Source organism: Myodes glareolus, chromosome 6, assembly GCF_982192425.1.
Source record: "Myodes glareolus chromosome 6, mMyoGla1.1, whole genome shotgun sequence".
Taxonomy (NCBI): Eukaryota; Metazoa; Chordata; class Mammalia; order Rodentia; family Cricetidae; genus Myodes; species Myodes glareolus.
The window spans coordinates 50,406,437-50,430,815 of NC_142031.1; the positions used below are offsets into that span (position 1 = coordinate 50,406,437).

Genomic DNA, 24,379 nt, shown 5'->3' on the forward strand with positions numbered 1-24,379 from the left:
CCGTGCCACCGTGACCTTCTCTGCGTTCACTCCGCCCTCTGTCCCTAGGCGTGGGACCACAACCCAGCCCACTTGCAACTTCGGACCCTGGGGCCAGCCCCCGCCCATCAACCCCGCCCACAGGCCACGCCCACAAGCCGTGCCCAGCCTTCCTGGCCCCGCCTCCGGAGGCGCGAAGACGACGGGCGCGGACTGCGCAGGTTTACCAGCAGAACCCTCGCGGTGCGCATGCGCCACGTCCTTACGCCGTCTCTGGGCGCCGGGGTCTGCACGGGAAGATGGCAGAGGTTGGGTCCAAGTCGGTGTTGTTCGTGTGTCTCGGTAAGGGCGCGCCGACCTGACAGTTTTCTTCTTTGGGACCCTGAAATGCTGCCTGGTGTCAAGTTCTGAGTGATCACTCTGGGTGGAGGGAAGCAGAGGCCGGAGGCTGTGGCTGGGCCCGCGCCTAAGAGCACATTCATTTGCCTGATTTTTTTCCATACCCATCCCCCACCTTGCAGTGCTCCTCCGAACCTCAGATCGGTGCAGTTTTGCCCCATATTATGCCTCTGCTGTCCTTCCTACCCTTTCCAAGTCCATGTTACCCTCCCAGATGCCCTTCCTCAACAAACCTTGATCCTGATCCTGTCTCTTCCAAGCCTGTGGCCCCTCTCACTTGGCTCCTCCTCCCTGAAGTCTGTGTCTCCGGTCCCTTGCTCTGTAAGTTACTTTTCTTATCTCGGTGATAAAATATCTAACGAAAGCAATTTAAGGGAGACCAGGTCTGTTTTGCCTCCGTTTGATTCCGGGCTTGCCGTGAGGCAAAGCAGTGTGGTCGCCAGGTGGGCAGAGCCTCAGTTAGAGACTACTCCACGTGGACAGTATGTGGAGGGAGAAAGGAGGCCGGACTGTGGCCCCGAGAGCATGCACTCAGGGATGTACTTTCTTCTGCTGGGCCCCACATTACTTTCCATCGCTCCCCTGTAGTTCCATCATACTGTGGTTATGACCTACTGAGAGTTGTGCTCTCTCATCAGTCGAGGTAGCTATGAAGATTGGTGAAGATAAATCGTCATCCCTGCCCTTCCCTCACGCTCTTCTCTGTCACCTGACTTGTCACCTAACTTCTCCAAACCCTCTCACCTGCCAACTGCTCCGGGTGCTTCATATCTCTAGAGTGACTTTCTAAGCTGGCCCCTGCTATGTTGATGCCCGAAGTTTTGGGTTCCCCTTCATTGAAGGTGAGCCTAGACTGCAGGAAGAACATTCTGACAGGAGTGTCCCAAGCAGGTTTACTTAGTGTCATCTTTGGGTCGCAGTTGCTTTGCTTCTCAGCCGGTGGTCCGTCTGTTCTTTAGATCTCTCAGAAACCTTGGTATCCAATCCCTGGGGCAATCACTCACTTCTACTGCATGAAAAATAAAGTGTGTGTGGTTTTTTTTAAATAATCTTTCAAATACCTTCCAACTCAGAATTTTCATTCTCAGAATTTCCACGCTGATTTTTCTTTACATAATATATGATTAATTCTTTTTTCAGAGTTCTTACCTCATGACCTCCACCCTGAGGGAAAAGGCCTACTTTGCCAACAGTCCAGTTATTGAGGTCTTTGGCCCTTTGCTTTTCCTACAGAGTAGCATGCCTCGTCTTCAAGATAGAAGTAGGCCAAGACTTTTCCTGTCTACCTCTGTCTTTGTCACCCCCCTGTGGGGACTACCTTTACAAAACTGTTGCTGACCTGCTCTGAAGCTGGTTCCTGTGCCTCGAGGGTGTGGTTTTGCTTGGAAAGCCTCTGTGTTTTATAAAGTCAAAAATCAAAGACTCCTGTCTTCTTTTTCTTAGACCACTAGTCACTTCCTTTTACCTCCTGTAGAGATATCTTACCCTACATATTTCATTTTTATTTGACAGCCTGTTGAGTTCCTAGTAGGAGTTATCTTTCTTGTGGATAATAGCTTATTTTTCCATTTTTAGTACAGTGTAGTGTGTGGTATTTGCAAGGTATCTGTACTAGGTAATTTCTTTGAACAGGAAAAAGTAAAGTTTGGCCTTATTTCTTGTTGATACTGTGCATTAAAGTTTTTATTGAAGGCTGGTGGATACAACACATTTGTTAAATATTGGTTTTTTTTCCAGTATCTATTAGTATCCCATTGCTCTGTTTCTGTTTATTGTGGTTAACCATCTTGGCATGTTGCACACACATTACTTTTAAAGGGAAGTACATGCTTGCATATGTTTGTCTTCAGTATAGTTCAGCATTTTGTTTTTGTCACTGCACATGTATCCAGTGGTGCACACCACAGCCTCACATCACAGATGAAGCCTCAGCCTTTCTGAAGCCCGTATTCTGTCAACTATGGTCATCAAGGCCTTTGTTCAGTTGGTGGGAAGTGTTCAGTAAATGCAGAAACAGAGTGGGAACAGGGTATAATTTGTCATCACTTGACAGTGGCCAGTGAGCAGAGACCTGAAGGTGGCCAGGAGGCCTGTCTGTTCTGGCCCAGCAGACAGAACATGTGGTTTTCAGGTGAGAGCGACAGCCAGCGGAATCGTGGTACTTGGGTTTGGAGGCCAGGCAGCCTTTCTCAGCCAAGATTTTTTTGCCCGTGGGGACCAAACTTACATCCTTCTAAATACATGGAGAGAAGTGAGGTCTCTAGGTCAGGTGTCTGCATGCTCTGTAAGGAGCCAGAGTGGATCTTAAACTGTGTGGTGAACAGTCGTATAGCCGTAGATGGACCATGAGCAATCAAGCTTGGTTATGTTCAGTAGATCTTGTTCATGGATGCCAGCCCTGGGACCTGATACAATTTTCACATAGCACAAGATTTTCTGCATTTGTATTTTTTAAAATGATTTAAAACTAAAAACTTTGTTAACTGTGTGGACTATTTGCGAAAACGGTAGGCCATGAACTGTCATTTCTGGGCCCCTATTTGGAGTGCAGTTTATGGGAGACTGTGGGGTTCCTCGGAGTGAGATAAACCATGGGAGGTTCAGAGCAGACATGGGGAGGGCCATAGTTTGTTCATCTGCAGTGTGGAGATAAGACTGCAGGAGATCCTGGGTGAAGCAGGGATGCCCTTAGTCAGATGTGTGCTAGTCAGGTGGGATTTGCTAGTCCAGGAAAATTTGAGGGTGGTCCAAACACATTGTTCCCAGAGCCCACGACTGGAGCGCAGCGAAAACTGCTGCGTTTGAGGTGCAAACGTTTCATTCCTTCAGAACCTTTCTTTGGGCCCCTTGAAGATGAGGTGAACATGTACAGAATCATCAGGAGTTTGTCAGGGCTGGGGCTACTGGTAAAGAAGGGCTTCTTGCTTTATCAAGATTACGGTAGGAGCTTTTGCTCTCTTAAACTGGTCAAGGTTGGACAAAACCACAAGGGCTCAGCTCCAGCCACTGTGGTTGGTAAAAGACCTAAGGAAATGTTTAAGTTCCAGAACTTGTAAAAGGTAAAATCTGAGACTTTGTGTTTTTCTTATACCCAGCGTACTGGCTTTTAATGTATATATGTATATTTTTGTTTATTCATTTTTGATAGGGTCAGAGGTCTAACATAGGATCTTGTGTGTGCCACGCAACATCTCAACTGTGTATCTTTTAATAGCATTAATTTTAATAACACAAATTGGGAAGCTACAGGCAAGTTATTAGCGTTGGGAGTTGCCTTTATTGATCTTGTAGGGTGTATGATTTGTAGTCTCTGTAGAAGTAGGATACTTTTCATCTATACTTACATATCTTATTTTTAATAACAGCATCGGGGTGGAAGTATGAGTGAATATACTAAAATGATGAAATGGCTCAGATTTTTGCATTGTAGTAAAACAAAACTGTTACTTCACAGTTAATGACATATTTTTTATACAGAGGTAGAGACATCTTGCATTTTATCTCTACATGCTGAGATAGTACACATCAGTTAGTGCTAAAGTTTCAAAGTAATGACAGTTGTCCATCACTATTGGCTATAAAAAGTATATTTCATTTGTATTTTAATAAATAAAGTTTGCCTGGAGAACAGAGAGTAAGATAGCCACATTGATCAGCCATACAGACCAGGCAGTGGTGACACACACCTTTAATCCCAGTAGTCACGCTAGTCTCCATGGTAACCAGGTGGTTGTAGTACTTACCTTTAATCCCAGCACTAGAGAGGAATAGAAGAGGAGTTCTGAGGATTCCTAGGGGCAGGATCACCATTTTTGGACTGAGGTAGCGGTAAGGTTGCTCTAAACCAGTAAGAAACCCTGTCTCAGGAAGGAGGAGTGGATGGGAAGGGAGGTGGAGGAGCAGAAGGAGAGGAGGGATGGGAAACTAAACTAAATGAGGGGGAAAAGTTAATTAAATAAATAAATGAAATAAAGAAACCGTGTCTTAGAAAATGAAGTGGACAACTTCTGGGGAACACCTGACAACCCCCATCATCTGTATGCACCTGCACACTTGCCTGTGCACCCACACATACACAGAAAAAAAATCAAACAATTAGAATGTAGAAAGGAAAACTTTCCCAAACAGGACTGTGAGGAAAGAGTGAGATGCAGACAAACCTCGCTGGGCTCCTGCAGGTCGCCCTGCATGTGTCTCATCAGGAAGAGAGGCTCTGGCCAGTCACAACTCTCCGTCCTTCTCAGACTTCGTCATACAGTTATGCACACTAACTTTAACAGATGGGAAGTGGGTCAGTTCTTTCAGACTCTTGTCCTTCAATTTGAAGATTTCCATGTCAAATAAAATTAATTAAGTCTTCATGTTTTCCTCTTATAAGCCTGCCTTACTAGAGTGGTCTGGGCTGATGAAAGGGAGGGTGAGGGAATGTAGGAAACTCACTTGCCTTAGACTATTTCCTATTGGCTTTTTCATGGAATTTCACTGAGTGTCTCTGCCTTCCATCCTGAGCTTTTCTGAACTCACAGAACTAACAGCTCTCTGTCTTCGGGCCTACCATAGTGCTACATAGTACTACATAGTTTGATCAACCTTTCTACCAGGGAATGCTGTACCCTTTCCCAACCTTAAATGCAGCTACTGGGCATCCACGTTGGGAGTAGTTCACCCGTTCTGTAGGCCCGGTATTGATATCTGTCTTTCTGCCACAACTAACAACCCCTGTATGTCTTCTCCCTCTTTTTTAAGGTAACATTTGCCGGTCACCCATTGCAGAAGCAGTTTTCAGGAAATTGGTAACTGATGAGAATGTTTCAGCTAATGTGAGTACTATCCAGTAGTGTACGGCGTCCAGGCTGGACCCTTCTGGGCGGCCAGGCGCCAGAGCATCCTTTTTCTCTCCTGCAGTGGAGGATAGACAGTGCGGCTACATCCACCTATGAAGTGGGGAACCCCCCTGACTATCGTGGGCAGAACTGCATGAGAAAACATGGCATCCCCATGAATCACACTGCACGGCAGGTACCGTACTGGAACTTGACGTATGTTTTGTGTTACAGTGGGCCATTGACAGCAGCGCTGTTTCCGACTGGAACGTGGGCCGGCCCCCAGACCCAAGAGCTGTCAGCTGCCTAAGAAATCATGGCATTAGCACAGCCCATAAGGCAAGACAGGTAGAAAAGATCTTGTTTAACTTCTACTAAGTAGAATCCATAACTTGAGAGACTGACCACCCTATGTGTTTCTGGATATATTTGGTTGGGCTGAACTAACTTGCTACCTGTGTAGTTCTGAAAGGTTCCGATGACCTTGGGTAACTTGTTAAAGTACAAATAAATGGCAGAAAGTACAGTGAGGTAACCTTGACCTTGAGCCAGACCTGAGTTGTGGTCTTCATTCTGTTACCTTGTGCAAACTTCACTAGAGACCCTTTCTGCTTATGGTACCAGTTTATTGGTACAGCAGTTACACTGTATGTACACACACACACACACACACACACACACACACACACACCTTTTCTGCTTTGAAGTACCTTACAAATATAGGAGAACTCTGGTAAAGGCAGATGCTCCCTCGAGGGCAGTTTTATTAATTATCCTACTTATAGTAGGATTTCCGTGGAATCTTTTTGTGTTTTTCTTTTCACTTCATTTTAAAGAAAAAGTTCTCAACCATTGTTTTCGATTTTTAGTTCCAAAATGTTAGTAAAGAATATTTGTAGGTCAATATCATGGTTTTTACTTATGTTTATAGGTTTTTTACTGATTGCTGCACTTTATGTAAATAAATGACTGTTCTAGTACAGTTCTTAAAGCTTTAGTTTCCCAAACTGCCAGCTTAGAGTTACCAGATGGCCTGCTGTTAGGATACTAGGTCTTTTTAGCTCAGTTGTAACGTCTTGGGTTGTGTGGTAAGCTGTGGAGAACTGCCCTTGTTCAAGCATTACTTTCATTAGCTTGTCCATGGACTGAATATGGCATGGGGTCACGTGACCGCTTCTTTCCTCTCATACAGAGGTCACTCCCAAAGTCTCCTTCTGCTTATTAACCGAATAGGAAGTGATTCGTTTGCTTTTCCTTTTGTTGCCTCAGGGTGATACTCTGTACCCATTCTAGCCTCACTTCAGGGAGTCCCGATTCAGCTTCCCCAGTGCAGGGATTGCACTATATCCCTGGCACAGAGGTGGAGTCCATGCCTTTATAGTATCTTCTCTGTGCTGCTGCTGAGTGTAACAACAGCAGTGTGTCCTGGTCAGTGTTAGGCTCTTTCTTGTTCTGCCTGCCCTCCTTCTGCTGGGCTTGTGGAGCTTCTTTGTGGGACTGCCATGGGCAGCGCCGCTGCAGATGGAGTGAGTGTGAGTGCAGGGGTCTGGTGGGTGTGTACCTAGTGTTCTGCACTGCTGCAGATGGACGAGCGTGAGTGCAGGGGTCTGGTGGGTCTGTACCTAGTGTCTGCACCGCTGCAGATGGATGAGTGTGAGTGCAGGGGTCTGGTGGGTCTGTACCTAGTGTCTGCACCTCATCAAATACGCTGGGAACGCTTTCTTATCTTTACAAGTTTATAAAAAATTGACAGTATCTCTCCTTTAGAAAAATTGATCTGATCAATTGTTTTTGCTGTTTCTTTGGTTTAAAATTACCCATCTTCTTTCTGGCTGCTTGTTTTTCTTCTGGTCTACAGTTAAGCATCTTTGCTGTGGTGGAGACCAAAGTATGCTTTTTTTGAATTGTGACTTGATTTTTTTTAAATCAATTTTGGGAAATGGCAGTCTGTTATTTTACCATATTTTCCTTTTTTTCTAAGAGACAACTTTTATGTACATTACACATAAACTCTTTATGTTCTTTTCTCTGGTTTCTATCCTGTCACTCTGTTCAGGTTATGAGAATCCCTGCTAACCAGTTTTTTTGCTTTAAGCATTTTGCTATTACCAAAATCCATAAGAATATTTATGAAGTTATTGGTGTCTGTCATTTTGTTAACAAAATCCATAAGAGTATTTATGGAGTTATTGGTGTCTATCATTTTATTAGTAGCTGTTTCAAGTTTTACTTATCTTTTCTGGTGAAACTTAGCCTCTTACAGTTTTTGGACATCATCCTGTTACTATTATTTTATAATTTGTTCTTTGATAATTTCATCTGCACATAATGTATTTGCCCCTGTTCACTTCTCTATTTTCCTGTTATCTCCTTCTCACGTCTTTGAATTCTTCCTTCCCAACATTCCTCCCTCCTGTGTGTGTGTGTTCATCCCACTGAGTTTAATTACGGTTGTCTTTGTGCCCGTGGTATGGGGTTATTTACTAGACAGTGAGTAGCTTACCATTGACTGCACCACTTAAGAAAAATGACCTCCTCAGCTAGGGGTCAGGCCTCATGTGCTCCTCCCCATCCTTGCCAGGGCCTTGATGGACTCCGTGCTGTGCAGTGCGAAAGCTGACAAGTGAACATACCGTCAATATTTTAAAGAAGGTCCATTTCTGAGCCTGCTCTCTTTTTACTGTTTTTGGAGTATTGAGAATTGAATACCTTAGGTACGTACAGGCTAGGACATGCCTGTATGCAAATGGTCTCCCACTGAGCTGTATCACCAGCATTGTTGAGTTTTTAGTTTGATGGTCTCACTATGTAGTCAGGGCTGCCCTTAATCACGATCTTCCTGCTTCCCCAGCCACAAGCAGCTGAAATCACAGGCCTGTAGTGGGCCTGGCAGGTTGTTTTCTGCTCTCGGCTGTGGTACCCTTGCAGGTGGTGTGTAAACAATCCTAGTGCCTTTGACTGGTGACATTTTTACCACTGTGTTGTCAGGATACAGGGAGACAAGTGACTCAGTTGGATTGGAAGCTTATGGTAACTGGTACCCTGCTCCTTCTGCTGGGCCTGAAGTATGGTGTGGACAGCACCCCTTTGGGGTAGGGACAGCTCGGAGCATTGAATGTTGGTCTTTTCTTTACTGAGTCCGCACAACTTCTCATTGGCCTGCTGAGCTTTCTGCCCTGGTAGTGGAGAACTTGGTCAGGTCACAAGGGGCAGCCTCCACTAGCTCTCCTTTTCTGGCCCTGCTCTTCTGAGGCTGTCCCCAGTTTCTTCTTCATTTTTCCAGACTAACAACTAGGCAGTTGGGGCCCTGCTTTTCCACCATGGCTTTTTTGCCTGAGTCTCTACTCTCACAGCATCTTCTGGGCATTTGACGTTACTGACATCTCCGCCCTGGTTGTTGTGCATGCTTTCTTAGTTGTGCTTTTGTATCCAACAGCAATATTCACCGTGGTCCACAGGTCCTTTGGAAACACTCCTCAACTGCACATAACTTTACCTTGGGTGGTGTAACCTAGTAGAACCCAGTGCAGAAGCTGATGAGAGAGTCTGCCTGAGAGTGCAGTCCCTGGACTGAAAACTAAGACGCCTGTGGGCTAGGGCGATGTCTTCCTCAGCACCCATGCTAGGCAGATCATAACTCTAGCTCTGGGGAGCTGATACCTTCTAGTTTCTATTAGCACCCATACACAGGTGCTTACCTTTACATAGACAGACAGACAGACAGGGAGCTGATACCTTCTAGTTTCTATTAGCACCCATACACAGGTGCTTACCTTTACATAGACAGACAGACAGATAGATAGACAGACAGACACACACACACACAGACAAATTGAAAGCAAACCTTAAGAAAAAAGCCCATAGTTCTAGCTTTTAATGTTTTTAAAAATACTTATTTTTGTTTTATGTGTTTTCTGGGTGTTTTGCCTGAAAGTTTGTGTACCCCATTTGTGTAGTGCTTGCAGAGGCTAGAGGAGGGTGTCAGAGGCATTGAAATTTGAAGGACACAGTGGTGAGACACCCTGTGGTTGCTGGGAACTGAACCTGGGTCCCCTGCAATAGCAACAAGTGCTATTCACCACCCAGCTATCTCTCTAGTCCTGGATTTGTATTTTTTAACTAAGAAAAAAATTTTGTTTTACTTTTAACAATAATAAAACCCCTATAAATGGGTTGTTTGTGAAAATAATTTTCTTTTACTTTTAACAATGATAAAACCCCTGTAAATGGGCTGTTTGGATATGGACTTGAATGCCTTGAGAGTTAAAGAACTCTTGAACTAATGACTTGAGAGTTAAAAAGCCCTTGGGAGAGCTCTGGGTAGGGTCCAGAGTCCAGTCAGCGCTCTCTGGGACCAGCAGGTAAGGTCCATGCATGGGAACTCACCTGGAGGTGATGTGTCATCTGTGGTGTGATCCTGCCACACTGCTGTAGTGAGCCAGGTCTTCTTAGGAACATGCATATGACCTTGAGGAAGAATCTTATTCTGTGTGGGTTTTCTAATTTGGTTTGGTAGTGGGATTGATGTCACATGCCACATCCTGTGTGAGTGTATGCGGAAATGTTTTACTGTGCAATCTTCGTGAGATGAAGTCCTAGCTGCTCTTCTTCCTTCGTTATTTTAAAATCCAAACATCTAGTGCGGTTTCACACCATAAATCATTAAGTGTTAACCAGTTTTTAAAGGACAAATTAATTGCAGTAAGTTCAAAATTATTTCAAGTTATTTCTCATAACTTGAAAAAACATTTTATTTAATAGTATTTGCTTAATATCTTTGAAATAAGTTGTAATCTCCGGGATATTAAAATAATACAGCCCTTTGTTATTATTTAATGCCATGCTAAAAGTTAATAGAAGTGTATACTAAAAGCTAAAATTTTTCATTTTTAATAGAGTAACAAGCAAGTGACCATTTTATTATTGTTTGGCTATAGTCACTGTTCCTTTTGCCCAGGTGCTTTCCAGGTAGTCAAAATCTACAAGATAGATTTCTTCAACTACATTTAAGGGAACTTAAATGTCTTAAACGCTATGGTGTCAGAAAAAAAGTACATCTGATGAAGTCCTAGAGGAATCCCTTCCATGTTAAGTCTTGGATTCTTGTCCCTGGTGGAGCTGCTACCCTTGAAAACCAGTTCTGTCTTGGTGTTCTGGAGACTCTTTATTGTCCTTCATGGGCGGATGGCTCCACCAGAGTCTGGAATGTGTTACAGACAGAACAGGGGAGGCCATTGCGGAACGTCGCTTCCGTGTGTCCACAGAATTACGTTTCTTTACTGAGGGACCAGTCAACACCTCATATTTTCTAATTATTTCAAAGAACCTTCTACAAAATTAATTTGCAATATAGATTTGGAAATACAATGATTATATTTTAGCTTAAAAATATCCTAAATTGCTTAATTGTTAAAATTTTAGTTAATGGCTGAACATGTAATTTAGTTCATGAGTTAACATGTAATTACGTGGGCCTTTTTTCCAATTACTGTTTTGTATGTATGTAATCACTGTGTTTTGGCTTCTTAATTGTAGATTACAAGAGAAGACTTTGCCACATTCGATTATATACTATGTATGGATGAAAGCAATCTGAGGTAATCTTTCATATATTTGGTTTTTTGAGACAGGGTTTCTCTGTGTAGCTCTGTCTGTTTTGGGACTCATAGCCACCTCTGTCTCCTGCAGCCTGGGATTAAAGGTGAGTGCCACCACACCCATCTTACAAGGTGATCATATGTTAAACAGTATTTCTGTCTCCTTTCCCTTCTTGTCATAGGCCCAGCAAGTTGTACAAATTGACTTTCTGTTGTCTTGCAGTTTTTAATGTACAAGGTTGATTGCAATTCACAGAATTTTCCAGAAAGGCAGGAATATCAGAGGGTGAGGTGTATTTGTCTCAGAGATCTGCTTACAGATAAAGAGAAAATCCAGCTACTGCAATGAATGAGCATGGAGGCCAGCTGGCTTGGGGCTAGAGGTAGAGGTGGTGCATTGATTTGCGCTGATTCTGTTAGCTGCTGTAACAGATGAGGAGTATCTAATTTCCTGTGAGTGTAGCGCCCTGGAGTAAATACGAGAAGACGGACTTCACTGGGTTTGTAATTTTGGTTAATTAACACTGATGGGCTAAGGTGGTAAGTAGCAGTGGCTGCTCTGTAATGCTGATGTGGCCTGCAGGCCACACCCCTCATTAGTGAATTCCCTTTATTACCCAAAAGAAGTCCAGTAAATTCCCTTTATTATCCAGAAGAGGACCACAGGACAAGTGTGGGTGGGTATAGAAGGGCCTACAACCATAGCTGCCCCCCCATGGCCACCATGCTTTCCACTGAACTGTTTGTTCCAGCCACAGCTGCCCCTGGCTCACTCACCTGCCTCGCACTCAGCCCTACTTGCTCCTGTCTTCATTTCACCTGAACATGGTTTATACTGCATGCTGTCCCTTTGTCTTGGGATGCGGTATACATGTTTGGTTTTTTTTTTTTTTTTTTAAGTTCTTTTCTGGCATTTTATGTGTCTGAAATGGTATCATTTTATTGTATCAAAATACATTTCAAAACCAAAAGAAAAGCTAATAATTGTGTGACTTAAAGATCTTAAAGATGCCCGTTTGGGACTGAGAGTCAGTGCCCTGGCGTCCAGCCGCAGGAGCGCACAGGCCTGCAGAGTGCTCGGTTTCATTTCTCATCAGGTTGCACTGATGTATTTTGATAGGATATTTCATAAACCCGAGCAGATGTCCCTGTTTAACTTAAAACCATAGATCAGAAATCTAAGTTCATGTTTCGATTTTACAGAGATTTGAATAGAAAAAGTAATCAAGTTAAAAACTGCAAAGCTAAAATTGAGCTACTTGGGAGCTATGATCCACAGAAACAACTCATTATTGAAGATCCCTATTATGTAAGTACATTTCAGGTTTGGGGCCACTGTTCAGATGGGCAGGATGTATTCTGTAGTATTAAATGACAGGTTTGGGTCTTCTGAGGACAGTGTTATCATAAACCATTGTTGGTTATTCTTTTTCTGTCCTTGCAGGGCAATGACTCTGACTTCGAAGTGGTGTACCAGCAATGCCTCAGGTGCTGCAAGGCTTTCCTGGAGAAGACTCACTAGGTGGTCCTGCCCGCCACCACTGAGCAGCTCACTCACCAGAGCTGTGCCCAAGGGTGGTGCCAGTCCTTAGCCCCGTGCCCCACCGGTCTCTTTAGCTGACTTTACTGTTTATCTTTAAAACATTTGTAGGTCGAAATTAGGTGTATGTTCAGAAGCGTAAAAATATTTGAGTAAGACAGTGTGGGGTGTGGCTAAGTATTCTTAGACTAATTGAACCTTTCCTTTCACCTTGTCCTAATTAGAAGGAAATACGGAACAAACTAGAACCTAATAAAGTAAGAATGACCTACAAGGTCCGGGTCAGCCTCTGAGCCCAGCCAGCCTGGGTAGTTCTGGTCTTACTAAAGTGTGTGCATGGCCAGCACCCAGGGGTGCCATTTGCTTGCCTTATACCTCTCTATCCTAGACTCTTGTGACAATAACTCCATCCATATCAGCCTTCCACTTAACCCTGGAAGACTTAAACTCAGACACACTGAAGGCGTTTAATATTTGAGAGAGAAGAGAATCTGGATGTGGTGATACAGGCCTGCAGTCCCAGCAGGCCAGCCTGGGCTGTGCAGTGACAGTGGGAGCAACCGATGTAGGAAATTAGCAGCGTTACTCTTACTTGGTTTTTGTCCAGTGTTTTGTGGTTCCTGTTTGAGCCACTTTGCCTCTTAATGCAAAGGGGGTGTGTGCTTCAAGAGTGGCATATGTCTGTAGTGTCCCTTCATCAGCGTTGTAAAGAGTGACCGGCAAGCATAAGTCATTCTGGTGCATTGCAGGACAGTGACCTCAGATTCATGACTGTGTATCAGAAAAGAATGTGAGTTAAACTGGGAAGTTAACAAATACACCTGAAATAGAGATCTGGTGTCTGCCTGCTTTTTTTATTGACAAATGAAGAAAGTATATTTAAAACGTTGCCTCCATGTGCCTTTTTATTTGGTCTGATGTTAAGTTCAGGTACTTATTTTCAGTATTAGAAAGTAAAGTAATGGAAAATATAAGCACATTGCTGTGACACTTGGTGATGTATGCCCAATTAAGAGATTTCCAGGAACTATCCTTGTCTGTGGGCCTTCTGGCATCCTAACTGAGTAGGTGCTAACTGCCTGGCGTAGCCTGATGTAGCTGGTTTACCTCTGGTCACCTCCAATCCTGGAGAATTTCTAGTGAGAAAATGTGTCCCATTATTTGAAAGGACACAGACCTGGACATCTGCTGGGCCACACCCTATCCTCTCAAAGGAGGAAGAGGAAACAGTTGACCCTCTAGAGGACAGCAACTATCCCAACACCCTTGTCTCACACAGAGGCCATGATGTCCTCACAGAGACAGACACTTCGCCAGTTGGCTTTTCCTGGCTCCTGTGGGGTTCTGGTCATAGTTTTCATGAAGTTAAAAACTAGGAAGGCAAACGGCAAAGTAGTCGACCCCAATAGGGAAATAGATGAAGTCAAAATCGGGTCATCCTAGTTTGATAGTTGTTTCAGGGTCTTACTTTTCTCTTTCGTGTTGTAAAATCCTATTGTTTTCTTGAATTTTTATGGATGCGGATCCTTGGAATGTGGTACTCTTGTGGCGACTTGGTTCTGTGCCTGTCCCACACAGCACCGTGTGTTTATAAGAGCTCATGAGCAGAGAAACTTACCTTTCTAAATTCAGTCCAATTCATTTTATTTAAAATATAGCCATTAAAATCTGGAACTGTTCTTAGGGTTCTTAGTTTGACATTCTCTTACAATCATGTAGGAAGTCATGAATCTGAATGTACTTGGGGTACTCATTGATGACTAAGTGAGACCAAGTAATCAGGAGTCTGTCATTTAGTACTTGGTGGCACCTCTGCATACATACATATGTATGTGTATATATGTATGTGTGTATACATATTGAACAATAGCGTTGTTACAGAAGAGTCACTCTGAAGACTGTTCATTATACCAAACACTGGGTTTATTTCCTTGTACCTATTCACAGTATTTACATATTGTACAATACCTGGAATGTACTTTTACAGAGGACAAATGGGACTGGCCTGGGCTTATCCACAGACTGATACGCCGCTCTTCAAAACAAGTGAGGTTTTTTTGGTTTTCATTAAAATTTTCATGCAGTTCCAAACTATAGTTTGGGAGTTTAATTGTAGAAGTAATACAAAATGTCAAATAATACTGTATACGCTATGAAAATACAGTTTAATGTTCTGCCTATGTTTCTAAAGAAATACTTGAGGTTCCACCTAGTCTTTAAATGGAAATACCTCCTTTTATAGCATGAACATCAAATGTGGAGTTTCTCTGTTCTTACAGTCTAAGAGTGGCAAATCTCACTGACAGATACACTGATTTGCTGAATGTATATTTGTAAACTGTCAGCAACATAGAAAATGCAAAGGAATTATGGAAGAATGCAAAAATAAATCTCTGTCCACAGGAAATGGGCATGAAGATGTTCTGTTCTCTGTTGGTTTCCAAGGCACTTTTCAAGGTTCCCGGGGTTGCTCCTCTGCAGCTGAAAAGAATTACATGTGATTTCACACAGCCACTCCTTACTGCCAACCCCAGAGGACCAGTGAGTCCAGCAATAGAACCCATTCATAAACAAATCTGCGTTTCTCTGTATTCAGAGTCTAGGTCCTTCCGCCGCTCCCACCTGGGCAACAACGTAATTCTGTAGTTACTGTGTGTTTGCTGCCTAAGGGATGAAAGCCATCATGCAGATCTGTGAAGAAATCTTACGTGTATGATAGAGTTCCTTGGACTTTCAGTCAACAGATTTGCAGTGTGTGTCACTTCCGGGATGGAGTTTGTTTGCCTGACACTCCTTTGTTTACACAGTAAAACCACTATTCCATCAGAGCCCTTTGTAGTACCCCTTGCTAAAATGCCTGTTTGAGTTCTAAAGGAAAGGTAGCATCAAGGTTACTAGGCCATATTCAGGTTAAACTAGGTACTTAGGTGATTAGTACATAAGTCTATACTTTCAAAAATATCCCAGCGTTCAGGCTTTTTATTTAACTGACCTGTAGATTCAACAATAGGAATATGTGTGACTTAGAATATGCTTTCTGTGGTCTGAGGTCAGTTACTGAGTTTCCCAAGGAAACCTCATGAATTTGAGCATTGCTTGTCTTCTAGGACTTGTAAAACCTGTCCCTAAGTCTTTTGGCAAGGGCAGGGACAGGAATCTAGTCTGATCGTCTTGAAGAAAGAAGACGGGAACTGGACACAGCAGAAGGCTGGTGTGGCCACTTCAGTGAACCGGTGTGCTCACAATTTTCTCTGTTGTGAGACATGATGTTTGTTCCAGCCTGAGGGTCTGCTAAGTAAGGAACACCTACCTACGTTTATACTGGTGACCACTAGACACAGGTTTGCTATCAGTTTAAAACCTTCTGACTTAAAAGAGTTTAATCTTAATAAAACTTTTAAACTAGTAGTTGGTAGAGATAGTGGTTTTCTAAACTGCTTTCCACACCCCCACATTTTGGCCAAACAACCTTATTCATTTTGGACAAGTGACTGTTGAAGCAGGTGACCTTTGGTGCGAATGTTTGTGACCATAGATCTTCCTACCATGTACTGTGTTGCAATACCTTGTCAAGTTCCTGCTGGATAATGCAACCCATGTAGCGGAGGGCAGTGTGTGATTACTGTGGCTGCCCCATGCCATGTCTATTACATGCCTTGCCCTTTCCTGGCTGTTTTCTGTAATCTACTGTATTGGGGCAGTCACAGATGTGCTGCTGATGCCTGGCAGACACAGATCAGGTAGAGCTGGTGCATGAGTGCAGTGTACTGATGGTGGTTTGACTTTTTGGGGAAAGTGAATCCTGTGCAAGAGCAGTGAGCTCTCAGGGTGCTAGGTGGTACCAAAGGCAAGAAAGTTCTCAGTGCATAGGTGGACATTCTCTCCATACTCCTGAGTTAATGGAAATACTTCCCAAAGGACATAATGGAGCTGGCATTTTTATCACCCCAGCACAACTATACATGTGTGTCATGTATGTATGTATGAATGTATATGTATGTATGTATGAATGTATATGTGTGTATATGTCTGTGTGCTGTAAATGCAGTGGTTAAACAAATTGAAAATGTTGGAAAGAAGGCATGTACTTCTGAGCTTTGACTGACATAAACATACTTGTCCAGGAAAGTCAGTGTGCCATGCAGCCCCCACTGTTCTTCTTCACCGTTAGTAGAGAGCCTCTTATTTTTAGTGGTTTTTGGTCCTGATATATCAACCCAGATTGTGAGGATTTCTGCCAACACTGGGGTTGCTGTATCCTGGCCCTGCTGACCCAGCCAGGTCCAAGGTTTACCTCTGTGTTGTACTGAGCATGTCTGTATATAAAAGGCAGCTGTTCTCATTCATTCTTATGAAACAAACTAGAACAGCTACTAAAAAAAAAATGCAATATCCACTTATTTGTATTTTCTGAACAGCAGGCATGGTTTCTGGAAACAGCCATTTGCATTCAGGAAGTAGATCTTATTTGTGGTGTGAATCCCCACATAATAATACCTGATACACTTATGACACAGAAATACAGAACTGATAAAAGTTATGTCAGTCAGTCTTGGAAGAATGAGTACTGTAGAATCTGTGTTGGGAGGTAGAGCCATTTCGCCCTATACATTGTTAGCAACACAGATGAGAGCATCCAAAAGCCAGTGTACAGTTACAACCTGATACTGCATTTACATTGCTTCCACCGGGCATTAGGGGTGAGCACTCATAGAAATATTTATGTTAGCTATATTAGTTTTTTTGCTATAATGATAAGACTCCAAGCCTCCACCAGGTACATAAAATTTATGTGACTGTAGATAGCAACAAATAGTATAGTCTAACTTAAAATTTGCATTATGTTACCAAGGTGCAAAAAGAATGCACATTTGACACATTTTGTGTGTGTGTGTGTGTGTGTGTGTGTGTGTGTGTGTGTGTGTGTGCTATATACATACGTGCATGCCCATGTATGCATACGGAAGCCAGAGAAGGATTTTGAGTGTCCTGTTATGTAACACTCTACCTTAGTCCTTTAAGTCAGGGCCTCTCAGACTGGTGCTAAGGTGACCCTCTTGTCTGGCCACTGGGGTGACAGGTGTCTGTTGCCATGCCTGACATCTTACATGACTACAGGGATTTGAACTCAGGGCCACATGCTTAAATAGCAAGTGCTCTTACTCCCAGAGCTATGCCCCACCTGCATGCTTCAGTGTTTGAATGTGGTGTTGACATGGGCTGACATGCGGTGTAATGCTGGGCAGCAGGGAACCACAGTTCTAGCCTGCCACATTCTTAGGTTGCTTATTAAATAAATTCTGAAGGGTCATCTATGTTCATAAATGTCAGTGAATTAGTACAGCCTGGAATTCAACAGCAATGGGTTGAAACGTGTCTGATTTAAACTGTAGTAATCCGTCAGCTATGTGCTATGTAAGTTCCAGTAACAATGTCCACTGTAGATAGCCAGCAGGGGGAGCCTTCTACTCATGGCCAATGTTTTGAGATAAATTGGTTGTCTCTTGCTCAAAGCAAGGTGACTGTAGTGAAAGAATGCGTGAGTCTAAGTGTGTGCGTGTGTGTGTGTGTGTGTGTGTGTGTGTGTGTTATGACCAACATGGGATTCAGACACTTGCTTTGTGGACACCACGATTGTCTGGGAGCTTACCTTATCTCTCCATGCACATGGGACTGACAGCCAGCCGTGTAAGTAGCCTGGCACATCTTTTATAGTCTGCAGTGAAAACAAACCATGGACTCTTGTCAGTTCCCCGCACCACATTAAAATTAAACACAGGCTGACTTTTTGCAAGTATATAAAGTGTTCTAACCACCATTTGTTTTTTAATATTCTGAAGTCTCTAGAAGCAATAGAGGTTGTTACTTGAAAGTGAGCTCTAAGTTGCTTTCTTCAGAGGGAAATTGGCTTTACAAACAGAAATCAGATAAGGGCTACAGAGAGGACAGACACAGCATCCTCTGCAGTGAGGCTGCCAGCTTCACAGAAATGCCCCTAGTGTTGCTTCTAGTGAGATAGGCTCTTAACATGCCTTTGTGTGAACTCTCTCTCAGATTGCATGCAAAGTCTCCACCTGAGATGAGCCTTACAGGCTTTTGCCATGATATTAAAGAGAAAGAGGGTCAAAAGGAGCAAGGCAGACTGGATCCAGTTAGGAGGCTATGCAAGAAACAGAGGCAGGAGGATAAGAAGTTCAATACTAGCCTGGGCTATGGAATGAATGTGAGGCCACCTTGAGCAACTTAACAAGAACAATGTCCCAAAAAGTAAAAATGAGAGATAGAGGTGGATATAGCTCACCGATGAGTGCCCGGGGAGACTCTAGACTCTATCAGCGATGAAGAAAAAGATGAAGAAAAAAAATTAAAAGCAAGTTTTCAAGTGTAGGCTGAAAAAAAAAGATAGTATTTTGAGCAAAGCCTGGTGTTCACTGTTGCTCCCTGTGATCCCACAGTTCATTCTGCGCCGTCAAAACCATAGAGGGGGTTCAGATCCCACAGCGCTAGGAGAGTCTCCCCAGGACAAAATTTTGTGAAAAACTTCAGTCATTTATGGTTTGCTAAAGTTTATTTCTCAGAAGTAGCAAAACTTCTCAAAAGGGGAGACATTCATCCTCAATGGAGAACTGAATGAGTGACAAATATTCACGGTCCCCAAAAGTCAGCTTCTAAATGTGTGTGACCTCTATTCTCTTGGCTCAAAGAGAGAAAACAGCCTAGCCTGCTTATGATTGGTCACCGAGACTTGTGCTTTATTGCTCCTCCACAGTTTTTGGGATATAGTTTTCCTGAATGGATTCTGTACCAGGGTGGAGTGGATTGTGAGCTCAGGAGTGAGCTAACTAACAAACTGTACATACTTCCATTTGTAATCTGCTCAGAGACTCCAGGTGTTCCCATCTCACTCAGTCCAAGTCCCAAACAATACTCCTCAACCAGTGACGGACATGGAAAGCAGAACACATCCTGTTTATCAAGACTAAGAGAGCTTTGGCCTTCCCTCCACCAGGCTCTTCTGGCTACCCAGAAAGGCTGGGCTCTATAGTCCAATCAACTCTAGCACCCCAGGATTTCAGTGAGTTTCTGAACATCCTAAAGCATCCTAGAAGAGCTATCATCCTTTTCTTTTTGGGAAAAGAGATGGACGTGACTAATTGTCTCAAAGCACAAATGTGTCAACATTCCACCTCTGGGGACACAGCTTAAGCTGTGACCAGAGTCTTTCTATCTTATCACTCAAGGATGCAACAATGTGGAGTGCGACACCATGGGAGAAGCCTGAAGAGAATTTGCAGAGTGGAGCATGAGGCTTGAGCCTGGACTTCTGATGTCTCTAGGACAAGCAATTTAAATTCTGTTTCCTAATCTCTAAGTGAATGGGTTGGAATGCTAGAAGAGCATGTTCAAATTTAGAATCTAGAATCATGTAATTGTTTTGTATGATACATTTATTACAAAATAGATTCTCACTTAAACAATAAAAAGATTCTGTGGCCCCAAGAAACAAGGTAGTAATTCTCAAACAGAAGATAGCTTCATTGTACAAGAAAGCAGGGGAGATAAGGGTACAAGGGGTCCACATGGCATGTTTACATGAAAAATCAAATTCTACAGGAAGTATGCTTGCTCACCTTGGGCTACAGGCCTGACGATGTCTGAAACATGCTAGTGAGACCGCCTTGTGGGGTCAAGACCCACAGATATGATGTCATGAACCTACCTAGCAGTGTCCCTCATGCAGAAGCAGTCCGTAAAAGACGGGCATCATTATACAGAGCTCTGCTGCCTAAACAGAGAGAAATTCCTACTCCATGTAGCCAGGGTATCTGTGTCAAGCAGGGAAGGCTACTTCAGTCTGTTGCCTGGGCTGTTGTTCTCTTTAGCATCTCTCAAAGCAGCAGCCAGGCAGATCCTATTGTGTCTGGATGGTTTTCCCCCTGTGAAAGTCATCTCATTTTTTTTTAAAAAAATGGTTTTATGAAGAGTGCAAGGAGTCATTTTGGGGAAGTAGAATATACTGCTGCAGATAAACAGATGAATCATGTTGAAAATGGAAAGGACGGACATACAAGAAATGGGCCAATGGATGAGCCCCGTGTCTCTGAGCTGAAGGAGGACAGCCAGGAGAGCAGCTTTTGGAATAGCAAATCAAATTCTTGAGTGATGAGGGTTTTATTACTAATGGAAAGAAAACAGCACTGGTCAGAGCAGTGGGGATGGTCAAAATATGTTTGACAGGAAAATTTCAGGCCAACCAGACTGTTTTATACCCCAACACTCTGACCACCAGCGGACACCTGAGCATCTCACACCTAGCCTATGTGGTGGCCAATAAACTAGAATATGGACTCTGTGCCAGAATTCATAACACAATGAGAGTGTGCATGAAAGGAAGGGTTCAGACGGGCTATCACGAGGTAAACACTTTCCAGTGGTCCTGGTTGTTGCAGAGCTGAAACCACAATGTCTAGGCACCCTGCCCCAATCCAGTCAGGTAGGGACACGCAGGCCCCCGCACCTGTCCAAAGGCAGAGCTGCTGCCCTGCAAAGGAGGAGTGGAGCGCCATTTGCCTACTGGGTGCTCACTTACATGCAGGGATGGTGCAGTCTCGCGTGTTGTGGTAAAGTCTGTGAAAGTGCTTGCTGCACTTCGGACTGAAATAAAGAGGACCTGGAACACAGAGGAAGAAGGTCACGAAGACTCAGGGCAACAAAGCAGCAGGGAGGGCAGAGGAGCGAAGGGAGCACACACCTGTGAGATGTTTCAGGAACTTGTCCTTCATCCTTAGATCCCGAGGAACAATCTCTACGAGGGGTGAGAAATCGTATTACTCGAACAAAGCACCTACTAAGTGTGATCCTAAATGAGTTGGGGACGCTTTTGAGAACTGCATTATCCACACTATAGGAGAACACTGGCTAGCTGCACATACTACCATGTGGATGCCTAGATCATGACATGATTTTTGTCAAGCAGTATTAACTACTCATAAAGCTCCAATATTACCAGTCTGTTCTCTCTGGATATGATAAGAGTCACAGGCCATAAAACTATAGGATTGCAAAAAAAAAAATGATTTCGGTTAGGTTCCAATGGATGAATCACTTGTATGCAAGTTTAAAGAACTTTGAAATCAAATTACGCAGAATTTAAAAATTCTAGAAACAAACCTGAACCTTTAAAACAAAACAAAAATTATGTTATTGAACACTAGACATTGTAGGTAATTTTTTAATGGTCAAATTTCTTTACAATTATCTGATAGTGAGACTGGTGTGAACATCTGGAAATGTACATCACCTTGGTTTATAAGGCAAAGAAGGGCCCCTAAGGAAAGGTTTTTAAACGTCAATTCATTTTCCTTGACGCCTGGATGGTTCCCTGTTTGTCCCCCCCCACCCCCCGAGTTTGGCTATTCTTTTTGCTTTATTTTCAGTCTCTGAAACCATTTTCTAAGTCTCTAACCCACACGAGGCCAATAACTTCTCTATGATTGTGTAATGTCACGTTTTATTTTACCAGAAATACTGTTCTCCTCTTTCCTAATAGCTGAAGGGAGACACTGACACCGAGTCCTTCATGAGGGAGGTGGAGACTACTCCCTAAGGCCTTTCTTCATGGACTCGTTCCTTGAGTCAGTTTACACAGAAGTGACCCCATCATATTTGACCTAATTGTGTCATGAAAGCATTAAAAGCTTGCATGCTTCCCTGAGAAGTTCCCATGGGCCACTCTGGGAAGCACTCCACCAGGGAAGCTCTGGCCATTTTTCCCTCTGCTGGAAACGATGGGCTGGGAGCCCTCCCCTGTAAAGAGCAGAGCGTCCTGAACTGGGCACCAGCACATTTTAGAAGTGGATTAGGATTGTTATTTTAGAGGCTCACACATACTCTCTTGTTTCTGCCAGTTTCTTTTTTCTTGAGAAACAATCAAAAACAAAACAAACACAAAAAAATCCCTCAGTTAAAAAAAATTAAATTGATTCCTCTTTGAAACTGTTTCTAAAAAATAATTAGATTTTTTTTTTTTAAAAAATAATTTAAGGAATACTAATTTTTTTTTTTTAGTTTAAGGAAATACTAATACAATGTCTCTTTCGGATATGGAAGGTTGCCCTTTCATCCACACTGCCAAGACCCACTCTTTGCTCCTCAGTTCACATTGTGGCTAGTACTCTTCTTCCAGGACCCACACCGACAGGACTTCCCTCTTTCTTTTTTTCTTCAGGTCTACACTGCTGGACTCTCAGGCATTCTTGGTTTCTCAGGTCCATCCTGCCAAGACTCTCTTTCGCTCAGTCTCTATCAGGTCTGCGTTGCCAGGACCTCACCCCTTCTGGTCGCCTAGCTCTACCTTGTTCAATCACTCTCTACCAAAGCACCCAGCAGTCACCGACTCTGCCCCCTCTGGTCTATTCTGCTAAGATACTCACTTTCTGTTTCTTGTAGTCTACACTGCCTGTATACTCATCCACTCCCCACCCCACTGATCCATATGGTCACAGCTCAATCTCACTAACTTTCTGTCCCTTGTGGTCTAACCTGGTCCTCAGACTCACAGGGCTAGGGCTCCCTTTTCCACACTCTATCCTCGTAGATCTACACTGCCAGTCACTCACCACTTTCTGCCTTTCAAATCTATTATGCCAAAACCCTCCCTTTCTCTATTTTGTATTATGGTCTACACTGCTGAGCTCTCGCCCACTCTGAGTCCTTCATGTCTACACTGAGGAACACTCACCCACTCTCTGCTCCTCTGGGTCTGCCCCATAATCCGTGGCCTCCCTGCGGCCCAGGGCAAAGTCGGTCTCGCCAAGGAGCTGCAGCCGCTTGTTGTCTCCAGTGTGGAATTTCTTCAGCTCCTGGACCAGCTCAACTAGCAACCTCAGCAGTGTCTGCCGGTCTGCAGGCCCCCGAGGCTGCGCGCGTCCCCGGTCCCCCACCATGCTCAGCAGCAACAGCCCAAGGAGCAGCGGGCGCCCCGACACGCGCATGGCCCCGGTGGCCTGCGTCGCGGGTCTTGGGACCCGCCGCCCCACCAGCCGGAGTCCAAGTTTCCCGCACGCGGAGTCCGCGCGGAGACCGCGCCGCCGCACAACTTTCTTTCACCGCGGGAACCGCGCGCGGGGGCTTGGACACTTCTCCAAGATCGGAGGCCACAGGTGCAGCCCGGGCTCGGGTCTGGAGCAGCGGAGCAGGGGGGCCACCCTGGACTGGAGAGGCAAGGGCACCTGCCAGCTGTGGGTGCTGCACTGCCCTCGGGCACCTGCGCCGACACAGTGGGTCCCACGTTGCCCTCGGGCACCCGAGCCCACCCCGTAGGTTCCACGCCTGCCGCGCTCCTCGGTCCCCCCAGTTCCGACACTACTTCAGGAGCTCCAGCTCCACTTGTCCAGCGCAGGGACACAGGACGCACGGCTCCTACGGGGACAGCGCCGACCCTGCTGCTCCGAGTCCCGCTGTCCTCGGGCGCTTCTTATCCCCGCGACCGCCGACGTCAGGCGGGTCCCCCGGGTTCCGAACGCCGCTTTAATTAGAACCACGGAGCGCTGCTCCGGGGCGCGGATATTCGTCAGGCCCCTCCGCCTCTCGCTCTCTCATCCCCTCCCCCGTCCCCTCTGGGCCCAGTCTTCAGTCTCCGCCCCTCCCTCATGTCTCCACCCGCGTCTGGTCTCCCCCTCTCTCGTCCTTCCTCTGCCTCTCCTGTCTCCCTCTCCCGCAGTCTGTTTCCCTCCGTTCCTGTCACAAGTGACAGGATGAGCAGAAATGCCTTTACCGGGAACTGGGATGTGTTTCTGTCTAAATGTAGATCTTGGGCTATTTAAAAGGAGCTGCTTGATTGCCTCGACATTGAGTGTCATCTAGAGTCTGGACTTTTCCAAGGAGGGCTCTGCCTGACACCGACAGGTTTCAGGGTCTGAGGAAGACGTTGGGAGCGCCTTGCACTTGGAGGGACCCAAGCAGCCTGTGAAGGTCCTTGGAGTAGGGACACTGCTGGACCACGGGTCGGCCCCAGAGCTCTTGCCACTCAAGCTGCATCT

At 44.5% G+C, this 24,379-nt stretch overlaps 2 protein-coding genes across 4 annotated transcripts; one reads left to right on the forward strand and one right to left on the reverse strand.

Moving 5' to 3' along the window:
- The first annotated feature begins 167 nt into the window (after nucleotides 1-167).
- On the forward strand, nucleotides 168-13,227 carry Acp1 (acid phosphatase 1). 2 transcript variants are annotated; one of them, XM_048439859.3, is made up of 6 exons: nucleotides 168-321; nucleotides 5,125-5,198; nucleotides 5,284-5,397; nucleotides 10,737-10,798; nucleotides 12,002-12,107; nucleotides 12,243-13,227. In XM_048439859.3, the coding sequence occupies exons 1-6, from the start codon at nucleotides 279-281 to the stop codon at nucleotides 12,318-12,320; spliced, it is 477 nt and encodes a 158-aa protein (XP_048295816.2). In that variant the 5' UTR covers nucleotides 168-278; the 3' UTR covers nucleotides 12,321-13,227. The 2 variants fall into 2 exon arrangements, with proteins under 2 accessions (XP_048295816.2, XP_048295815.2); XM_048439858.3 differs by lacking the exon at nucleotides 5,284-5,397 and adding an exon at nucleotides 5,436-5,549.
- Nucleotides 13,228-14,239: 1,012 nt separating this feature from the next.
- Nucleotides 14,240-23,925, reverse strand: Alkal2 (ALK and LTK ligand 2). 2 transcript variants are annotated; one of them, XM_048439860.2, is made up of 5 exons: nucleotides 23,080-23,925; nucleotides 21,091-21,144; nucleotides 20,929-21,009; nucleotides 17,989-18,054; nucleotides 14,240-14,819 (listed from the first exon to the last, which is right to left on the reverse strand). In XM_048439860.2, exons 1-4 carry the CDS (start codon nucleotides 23,330-23,332, stop codon nucleotides 17,990-17,992), a joined length of 453 nt encoding a protein of 150 aa, XP_048295817.1. In that variant the 5' UTR covers nucleotides 23,333-23,925; the 3' UTR covers nucleotides 14,240-14,819; nucleotide 17,989. The 2 variants fall into 2 exon arrangements, with proteins under 2 accessions (XP_048295817.1, XP_048295818.1); XM_048439861.2 differs by lacking the exon at nucleotides 20,929-21,009.
- Between the last annotated feature and the right edge of the window lie 454 nt (nucleotides 23,926-24,379).